General features: G+C 43.7%; 3 protein-coding genes across 3 annotated transcripts; 1 reads left to right on the top strand and 2 right to left on the bottom strand.

Moving 5' to 3' along the window:
- Window positions 1-1205: 1205 nt before the first annotated feature.
- Window positions 1206-2735, bottom strand: EPUS_09458 (uncharacterized protein; the record flags this gene model as incomplete). Its single annotated transcript, XM_007808106.1, has 2 exons — window positions 1206-1806; window positions 1900-2735. The coding sequence occupies 2 exons, from the start codon at window positions 2733-2735 to the stop codon at window positions 1206-1208; spliced, it is 1437 nt and encodes a 478-aa protein (XP_007806297.1).
- A 404-nt stretch (window positions 2736-3139) lies between these two features.
- EPUS_09457 (uncharacterized protein) lies at window positions 3140-3843 on the bottom strand (the record flags this gene model as incomplete). The annotated part of the gene is made up of 2 exons (XM_007808105.1): window positions 3140-3772; window positions 3823-3843. The coding sequence occupies 2 exons, from the start codon at window positions 3841-3843 to the stop codon at window positions 3140-3142; spliced, it is 654 nt and encodes a 217-aa protein (XP_007806296.1).
- A 3354-nt stretch (window positions 3844-7197) lies between these two features.
- On the top strand, window positions 7198-8050 carry EPUS_09456 (uncharacterized protein; the record flags this gene model as incomplete). The annotated part of the gene is made up of 5 exons (XM_007808104.1): window positions 7198-7234; window positions 7283-7287; window positions 7341-7494; window positions 7557-7688; window positions 7737-8050. The coding sequence occupies 5 exons, from the start codon at window positions 7198-7200 to the stop codon at window positions 8048-8050; spliced, it is 642 nt and encodes a 213-aa protein (XP_007806295.1).
- Between the last annotated feature and the right edge of the window lie 2174 nt (window positions 8051-10224).

The following is a 10224-nucleotide window of genomic DNA, read 5'->3' as shown; positions in this document are numbered from 1 at the left end:
GGGTTAATCGGGGTCACAAGGGATAATATATTTTTATATTAGAATTAGTTATATTTCTTTAAATTATATATTTAAAGCTTTTAGCTAAGCTAATAATTTGTGCTACCTTAAAGTAACTTAATAATATAAAGCTAAAATTTATATCTTTAACTACCTTAATTACTTTATATTAATAAGGAGCAAGAACTAGTTTTTAGCCACAATTATATACCCTTTTGCTATAGCGCACAGTTCCTTCTTTAATAACTTAATAGCCAGTTCAATTAGCTACATTATATATCTTAAATAGCTATGTACAAGGTAATTTGCCAGCTATAAGACGTGCGTCAGCAAGAAGGCGCGCACAGCGCAGTGTATCAAGCATCGTTTGGGGGGCCCTGGGAGCCTGAGGAGAGAGAGGATTCGAACAAACGCCATCTGCAGGGGCACGGCGGCGACGGGGGAGCTCTCTAGCCATTTTGGAGTTGATTCTGACTTGCGGTGGTGGAATAGTAAGTAGTAGAAGGCAGGGGGTGTAGAGGAGGAGGATCCTTAACTGCCATAAATTTTGGCGCCAAGCTTCGGGCCGGTTGACATGTCAGCACCCAAAGCAAGCAAGCACATCCCTGTTGAAGGGAAGCCGAAGCAGTGTATCTGCTGTCTCGGCAACGAATCCAAGTCCTACACGGAAAGGACTTTCGAATACAGCAAGGTCAACAAGATGTGGAACCACGTGGAGAAGGAGTTTCTACAGTACTTTGCACCGGACGACCCAGTTCCTGCCCGCATCATGTCTGCAGAGCAGGAGGGTTGGTGTCGCGGCGTGTGATGGCTTTCAAGGCGCATTGTGCACGCGACCACAAGATTTTCCTTCGTCCTTGACATGCGGAGTGATGATCATCGCGAGCCCGAGGTTATTATACTTTTCAAGTAGGCCACTACAGGACGCTTGTAGTACAGGATGAAGTTTCAATTGAACACCACGTAATTAATAATTCCAAGCTGTCTAAACTCTATAGAACTATAGCATGTGATACGTAACAATGTGAAGGTTTCTACGGTCATTTGTGATTTACTCACAGATCGTCCCATCATTTACGACAAATGAGACAGGGCAGTCAAGTTGCTAGAGCCTTCTTTATGGTCGATATCTCGGTAAGGCTCTCAGAAAGGAATTGATCACAGTCGAACTCACCGGTATCATCAGAACCAGCGACAACCGTCCCTCAGACGTCCGCCAATTCGACGTCATGGTTGAAGCTCGTATCCGGCGTATTTATAGAAGTACCATATAAAGCGTCCTCAAAGTGATGTGGACTCACGAACTTGTCACCAAACGCGATGTTCCGAGTGAGGATAGAATTTCCAGACTGTCCTTGGACGTTTGAAGGGAGGCTATCAACAACGATCACAGTGGTCTTCACTTTCGATGAATCGCTTGCTTCGACATGCGGAGAAACCACCGCGCTGCAACGTGGGGACGTCTCTCGGCCGGAGTTCGGCCGAAGACGGAGATCTGAACAAGGCAATTGCCGATCGATTTGCTCCGTAGGAGAATGAGGAGTTGAATGCCGCAACTCTTCATTGCTGCAGGAAGTTATCTCACAGGGCTCCAGCAACTCACCAAAATATTGATGGTTGTCCTCGTCAGTTCTTCCATATCTCGGTAATTCGTACTCTAGTCTCAGTTTCTTAGACGGAGGCTGCTCTGATAAAAGTGCCGGCACGAGTGCTGTCGCATTTGGCAACAAACGGCCGGAATCCGTGAAAAAGAAGTCGAGGGCATCGAAGAAGCAAGACAACGTGGCCTCCTTCATCATTCTTAGACTAGAATAAAAACTGTGTTAGCTGGAGCTGTGACTGAGATGAATACTCTCGGTTGTAAGGAACTCTGCCAGGAGGATTCCTGTTTTTCCTTACTTCTGGTCCAAAAGATCTGTTGGAAGGAGTAGTAGAATCCCCCAATCGAAGCGTCTGGTCAGCGCAGACCATGGCTTGCCATTTGCTCTCCAATTCTGAACTTTTTGGCTGGCAGCTTGTCTCTTCGCCACTTTTTCTGCTCGCTCGGCCCTGTCTTCCTCGGTCCTGCCTTCTTCGGTGTCGATGTTCTCATCGCTCAGGATCAGTCCGGGGAACATCAGGTCGACAACACGATTATGTATCAAGGTTGAAAGCCTAACGCGGCGCCTCTTCGCCACATTGGACCATGATGTCCTCTTCCGCTTCCGAGTCGGTTTTAAAGATTCAAGTGAGAGCTCTTCATTTCGTTCTGGGTACAGAAATGCGTACGGATCAGCCTGGGCATGGGTATAGTCGTTGTAGAACTGCGCAAGAGCGACTCGCCTACGCAACCTATACAGTTGTTCACCAGCGTTACTTATTTCCAATTCTTCTCTGAGAGCTTGGAACCTGCCAGCCAATCCGGAGAAACCCACCTCGCCTTGGAAACAGCTCGGTGCAATACCGTGCGGTATGAGGCTGGGTCTTGGCGCCTCGTATTTCTGACGGGCCCGCAGAGCACTGATCATGTCATACAATACCTCTCTCATCACCTCCACGCGTCCAGCGCGACCGGCCTTATCCCACATGTTTCCAAGGATGTCAGGACCCTTCACGACAAGGCCCCTTTCTGTGCCTGCCGGAACAGCGTCGCAATCACTCTCCTGCTCATCTGTGTGATCGGCTAGCGTCGTCTTTTTCCTTGAGGCTGACCTCGTTCGGTTTATAAATGCAGTCCTGTCGGTGCGTGAAGGCATATTGGCTGTATTCGGAGCTATCTCGGTTTGACTTGTCTTTGTTTTTGACCTCGTCTCGATTCCGAAAGATGCCCGTACCTGCGACACATCTTCTCTATGCCCTGCGTCCTTTGCACCGACTTCAGCTTGTACGGATGTATTGCTTGAAGCAGACTCTTGCGCGCTGTTTACTATGTCCGGCGTATATAAAAGAGTCGTCAAGTCACTCTGCGGATGCTCTATTTCTGCCGTCTGTGTCCGGTCTTCCTCGATTCTAGTACCCTTATCAGCGTACCTGCTGGTTTCGGGACGCTTGGGGCTGACCGCAGGCTGTCCAGTGCCTTTAATTTCATGGTCGTGCAGGATTCCTGCATTATTGCATGAACTAGGAAGATTTGATCGGGCAGGAGCGGTGCGTCGTTGTCCTATCCTTTCCCTTTCCCCACGATATGCCTGCCAGTAGTTGTTCTTAAAGAAAAAGCAACATCTTCAGCATTTTCGTTTTCTTCCTCGCACATGAATTGTTGTTGATTGCATAGTGCATTCTCTTTGCCAATGAGAACATCCTCTGGTACATCCTCAGGTAGTGGAGGTGAAGGAGGACTAGAGCGCACACACAGTCCGTCTTCGTGACTGGACTGGCCGGAATTGGTAGGACTCAATAACGTAAGAGGCGAGCCTGAGCTGCTTAGCGGAAACCCTAGGGGAGATTCGTCGTTTGGCCCATCGACATAATGCGTTGGGTATGATCCCATGCCGCGGTCTACAGAGGCCGTAAATTGGGGATGCCGATCAGTGCTATTTTGATTTGCTAGATATGAAAAAGCGTCTGACACATTAGGAGCAGGTGGACGAGCCAGCTCACAGTCTGCGTTCTGGGCCTCAACCGGCGAAGGAGTAGAGGTATGGTTGTAGTGTCTCAGCACAAATACTTCGGACGCTTTTATCTGAGCAATGAAAGTTGCGTTTTGATTTCTGAGGTGCTGTGGTTTAATTAATGCCTGTTGAAGCAGCTGTGACACTGCGCATGCTAGTTCGTCACGAAGATTTGCATAGATCTATAGTGATTAGCGTCACCTCACAAGGAACATTGGGGCAAACTGTTTACGCGATCAATAGGATCAGCCATCTGAGTTGGTGTGACTTGTCTCAACTAAATAGTAAACAACATAGCATGTCAGACAATTGTAGACGAGGTTGCCACTGGTACTAAACCATCGGTGCGGGCACTTCAGAGTTAGCGTAATTCTGAAAGTGCACCATTGCACGTGACTTTTTCGTGCTAAAATTCTTACGAAACGCGCTCATTACCAATTCTACGCGTCGCTGCTGACTCTACGCGTTCTATTGAATTTGAGAAGATTCGTACAACTTCTATAATCTCTTACAAATCCTATATATTCTGTAAATTCTACTCAATTGGACTCAATTCAAGAGATTAAGCTAATTTTGCTTCTCTACTCATTCTATGGATTCTGCTAATAGCTCTAATAGCTCCTCTACCCTTACTCCTTCTTCTCCTCGTCCTACTCCTCCTTCTACTCCTATAAGGGATACATCAAGAGATCAACGTCTACAAGTTCAAACTTTTTATGACGTAGGCTTGACGTATACCCAAATTCGCGAACGACTTGGCTTTACTCTTCGTCAAATTTAATATGCTGTTCTAAATTGACTTACGTCTAAAAAGAGGTCTGGTAGACCCGGATTACTTACTCAAAAGGGAATTAATACTCTTGTTACTTGGATGTGTACAACAAAAGGCCAATCGACGTACGTCATGGACCCAAATATCTATAATCCTTGAGTTCACCGTTACTTAATCTGTTATACGTTACTGTTTTACGAAACGTAGTTTTGTAGTCTAGATGCCGGTGCGTTGCCTCTTCGGGTTTAGCCCCGCCCGATTGGGGAACGCGCCCTCTCGCCGCTTGGCCCGGGTATAAAGAGCCCGCAGCTCCTCGTTCTCCTCCGTCGTCCCTTCTTTTCTGTCTGCTACTCCTTTCCCCCTCTCTCGCTTCCCTCGCGGATGGCCTTCCCTTTCTGCCTGCTGCGCCGCCGCCTCAGCCCCTGTAGCGCTGGGCGCTGACGGCGTCCTCCATGCAACCCTGCCCCTGCCTCGACCCAACCATCCTGCGGGCTGTCTCGTGCTCTCAGTTGATTCTTCCCTCGACCGGTCGATCCAACTGTTGGCCCGATCGTGGACGGGCGACGTCGATGTAAAGTCCGTTCTACTAGACCGGGCGGCTAGCTGTTCATGCCATACCGCCCCAACCGATTTTACGTCTACTTCCCTCACCTCTTCATTGGTCTTTCAACTAACAATTCCTTGTTTGGGGCATTAGCAACAACACGCTTGGATACTATACCGCCAGCCCCTCTACCTCCCCCTCTCTATTGACGATCGTGACGTGTCGTCCCTTAGAGACCCCTTGTTAATTGAAATGATGCTGCGACAGGGCCAATAATAAAAATGCCGCATTACCGGCTATGTCACTCAACAGCAGCGCAGCAGCATCTAAAAACAGTCTCAGAGCACAGCCGGCGACATGCAGGAGACAGTCAGCGTGTCACATCACCCGAGAATATCCCGTGTCTAATTAGAAGTCGCTTAGACATTAGAGTCTGCCTCAGCGGTGGATTCTGACAGGGGCTGCATGAGATCCTGTCCAGCTAAGGGTGAGACAGAGCCAGTAGGAAAAATACCTTAACAAGGCCGCCTTGAAATCTGCCTTGATATCAGCATCCTTTCCTTAGAATCTCACCTCTTTATAGACCCCTCGACTAACATCTCCCTTGCCTAAGGCACCGGCATCACCGTAATAGGATCCCGCGTCGCCTGCCTCTCCTCCTCTTCAGCGATCGTGACGTGTCAACCCTTAGAGATCCTGTGTTGGCTGACACAATGCTACAACAGGACTAATAGTAAAAATGGCGCAATGCTAGCTACGTTACTTAAGAGCAGCGTAGCAGCAACAAAGCAGGTCTAGAAAATATCGGGTGAGATATACAGGAGGTGGGTACCGCGCCACGTCACCTGAGAATGCCTCTATGTCTAATGGGAAGCCTATCGAACATTAGAGCCTGCCTTGACGGTGGATTCGAATAGGGCTGCATGAGATCTCGTCTAGCTAAGGGAGCGACGCAGCTAATAGGCAAAATACCTTAATAAGGCCGTCTTGTGATCTGCCTTGCTTGTTTTCTCTTATTATTAGAATTCAGGCCCTTAAGCGGTCAGAAGCCTGTATAGGCGCGTGATATAGTCGTGGGTAAAATGCCTTGCAGGCTTGCGTTAAAATCTACTATACTGCTCTAATCTTATTACCTTAAATATCAGCCTTAAATCTAGATATTTTCTTGGTTAGAGGTTTATACAGGGCAAGCTATTATAATTATACTCCTGTTATCTTATCATCTTTATAAAGTCATATTTCTAATTAGCTCTTTACAGATAATAACATCATAAATAAATATCAATTACCTTATAGTATTGCTTTTAGGCGGTTATAAGGGACAGGCCTGCCAGAATGCGAGCTCAAGAGATTAGCAAGGTTCCGCTTCTTTATTATGCAATCTGTGGCATCTATATTATATGTGACTGACTACATAGCGCTTTATAGTTATATATGGATAGGGGATTAGCTGTAAGCTTACAGGAAAGGTCAGTATAGTAGGCATTATGTAAAACGTTAGTTCAGAGTGAATAGATATTACTAGAGCACCGCTTTTGATGATAGACCTATAAGTTCCGTAGAAAAGGGCAATTAAGACAAGGACATCTACAAAGAAGGGGAGAGCTGTAGCACGACTGCTAAGGCTGAGTAAGGAGTATTAGTAAGTCGTCTAGCAGTAATCCTGATTGTAATGTACAGAGTAATAGATATGTTAGGCAGTTATAACTACTATAAATTCGGCAGAGGACTAGAGCAGCTCATGTGTAAAAACCTGGTCCTTTCCTTTTTCTTAAATCTAGCAGCTTTTTCTCTTTAAGATCAGAAGGGCACACATCTACTTTTTTCCTTTTATAGTATTTATATTTTCTGTTACACATAAGCAACCCTACCACAATAATAGAAGTTCTCTCTTACTAATTACACTCTAGAAAGTATAGTCTGTTTCCTTATAACAGACTGCTTCTTACCTACAAATTCTGGACCTTGTCCTTAAGTAATCTAGCCCTTAGAGAATTATCTATTCTTAATCAGAGTAATCTGTTAAATAATGTTTTATAACTTTAAGGTACTTGTTATACTTAGATATAGTGTTGATTATGTCTAACGTGTCTTAGAGGCTAATAACGTAGACGAGGATAAAAGCAGCGACTATAAGCTTCCTTTACTACAAAAGCTCCTTTTACTTATAATAAACCCCTCTAGAAACCCTTCCTGCTCTTATTTCTTTAACCTGTCTGTCTAAATAGTCAGAAGTTTAGAGTCGACTCCTTTAGGCCTCACGTCTACTCTGCAGAGACACCTATTTAAGAATGTCCCTAAATAGTCGCTCTTTCAATATCCGCCTGCGTAAGTATCAAGCCCTAAAATTCAGACTAAGGCTAATAATAAAAATAGTCAGGGTAAGCCGATGATCCTTGATTTTACTTTAGCTATAAGCTGATGATTGACAGAGAATCCTATTATCATTGATAACGACGACAACGACGACAACAATAATAGCGATCTGACGGCTCGATCCAATTACACCTTACCTCTGATGACCATCGACGACCTAGTAATAAGATGTAAGAATACAGATAAGGACACCGGTGGCGCTGCTCACACAAGTAAGGGCGTGGCCGACTCCGACCCAGAGAGTACAGCAATGTCACAAGGTGATGTCGTTCAGCGATCGCTACATCCGGTCCGTTCTCTCCCGAAATCCCCGAGAGCGATAGTGCGGCCACGTGGGATGAGGAGATGCAAGGAGATCCCACCACCAGCCCCTCTGGTAAACGAAGTCGCAGTCTGAGCGGATCAGGTCAGCCCAACGGCCGTGGCAGCGATTAGGTCTTTGACGTTTTCACAGAGGACGATGGCGAGACTGAGGGCGACGGCTCGCCGTCCTCGAAACGAGCCCGATCTTCCCTTCGCCCGTCAGAAGTCACCGAAAATCAACCGCGGCCCGCATACGACGACCGATCACCGCCGGGCGACCAGGAATACGAGGTCCACCAGGTCGTCGGCGAGTGGGGATCGGGATATGAAGTCACCGCCCTTACCAAGATCTGGTTACCCAAGGCATCGGTGCATCCCAAGCTGGTGAGGAAGTACCGGGCGGAGCAGAGGGCGGCCACCCGGGTCCAGACGCGCCGGTCGTCTAGGCTGCAGAATCGGGGATAAGCGTAACAGGTCAACAGATAATAGAAACTTTTACAGTATTCAGTGAAGCTTATAGAGAATATGTATACGTCACTAAGACGCGAGTTTAATTTAACCCTTTACCTGACTATATATTTACTTCTGGCCAACCTCAATTATAGAGGCTGTTGCTGTTATCAGTATTAATATTCGACTCTATTTCTTGACCTAGAATTGTCAGGCCGTTCGCTTTTATTACGGTTTTGAGGTAAGAAAAGTCTACTGAGACGTTGCCCACTGATACCAGAGTGTGTGCTAGACTCACGAGATTTTTGATCTGTGGGTTCCTTAGCGATCCTGAAGAGATAAAAAGATGCTTGCTAACATACCTGTCGGCTATTCGAAGCAACAGTAATCAATCTGTCAAGCTCAGAAGGGGATACTGTCGCTGGTCTGCCAACTATATCTGTACCTTGCAGGAAAGTTTCCTAGATCTTCTATTTAGCTTATACTTTGAGGTTATTATATTTTAAGAATAGATAAATCCTACTGCAAACTACTTTATCGAAATCATTTATATAATTAGTAATAAGAAAGAAAATCCCTTTATAGTACTCTAGATTTCTCAGAAATATAGACACAAGCGAATTACGTAACATATCTTACGTTGCCTATTGTTCTAAATAGACATCAGCTTTATCTAAGAAAAGTACTACGCGCTATTTATGGGCTAGTTGAAAGATTCAGGAGAGCTGCTCTTCAAAAATATTAGGCTAGACATTAAGTTTATTAGTAGATATCTTCTAAGTCAATACTTAGAGACATATTAGTAAGTATTATTTACAGAATATAAAAGCCGACAAAGCTTTTCAGCTACTGCTTTAGCTGTCAGAGTCTTATTAATGCCTAAAGGACTGCTATATTAAGAATTAGATGCTGACTTAAAAAGAGGCTAGGTTATATACTGCAAAATAGTAATAATTCCTTATCCTTTCTCTTTAATAATATTATTAAATTGCTTGTCTAGTCTAGCTATCTATTAGAGCTCAACTGGTTAAGACAAGTCTTAATTAGGTCTAAGTGAGTTGATTAGATAGAACAGAAAGTGTAGTGAATAATACTAAGATGTCTTCAACTTAGATATAAGCTAATAATATGAGTTGACTACAAAGGCTATAAAACTATCTAAGAAATAAGCGTGCTTATATAGACTATAGAAGATTCGTCTCAGAGTTAATCATCCTAATCACCTCTGATCTTTGCTTATAAGTACTCACCCTGATCACTTCTGATTATTGCTCATGAGTGCTCATCTTGATCACCTCTGATTACTACGTTATCTAGATCTGATTATGTGTACAGTTCAGGGTCTAGTCCTGTCTAAGTCTATATATGAGTAAAGAAGACCCTAAAAATCAGCCTCAAACTTAATAATTACTCAAAAATCCTTAGGAGACTAACTGACTAAAATTCTTCTTATCCCTTTATTTATTAATTATTATAATCATTATATAAGGGGAGTAGATCAAGCAAATCAGCTCCAAGCCGCCTTTACCACTCATTTTTATCAAAATCTTAAAGAATTGCTTTTAGGAGTTTTTTAGTGTCTTAATTTAGCTATTACAAATAGCTATAAGCTTTATTTAGTTATTAATGGCTCTAAAACGACTCAAAGTGGTAACCAGGACACAAATCAGCATCGAAACTATATAGAAGATCTTATTAATCTTTTATTTTATCTGGATTCAGAGGATTTCACTCGAAAAATCACAGAAAAACCTTATCTGAAATATTAATCTTAACCTTACTAAGCTAGTTAAAAACCCTCTTTAAAAGCTAATAATAAAGTTCAAAACTCTATTCATTAGTTAACCCCTTCCCCAGAAGCACTAGAGCCTTTATATAAGTATTATACTCATTCTAAAGCGCTAACAAAAAACTCTTGTACATTTTATATACTAAAGTCAACAAAATTAGCAAAAAGGCAGGATTTAAGAGAAGAGGACCTCTTTATTTCTGTATTTCGATTTGATTTAAATCAGAATATTAATATAGAAAGACTAAAGAAATCAAGAAGAGATCAGAAGAAAGAAAAACAGATCTTTTAGTATTATATAAAATATGAAAAATATGTTTGTAAGGAGGGAAACTGCTAGAATAAGGCATATAAATAGATTTCTAAAAAAGAAAATCAAGATTAATTTTTAGAATTATTT

Source organism: Endocarpon pusillum (genome assembly GCF_000464535.1).
Source record: "Endocarpon pusillum Z07020 unplaced genomic scaffold scaffold917, whole genome shotgun sequence".
Taxonomy (NCBI): Eukaryota; Fungi; Ascomycota; class Eurotiomycetes; order Verrucariales; family Verrucariaceae; genus Endocarpon; species Endocarpon pusillum.
Note: the sequence above shows the minus strand (reverse complement) of the source record. Positions and strands in the feature narration are given on the sequence as shown.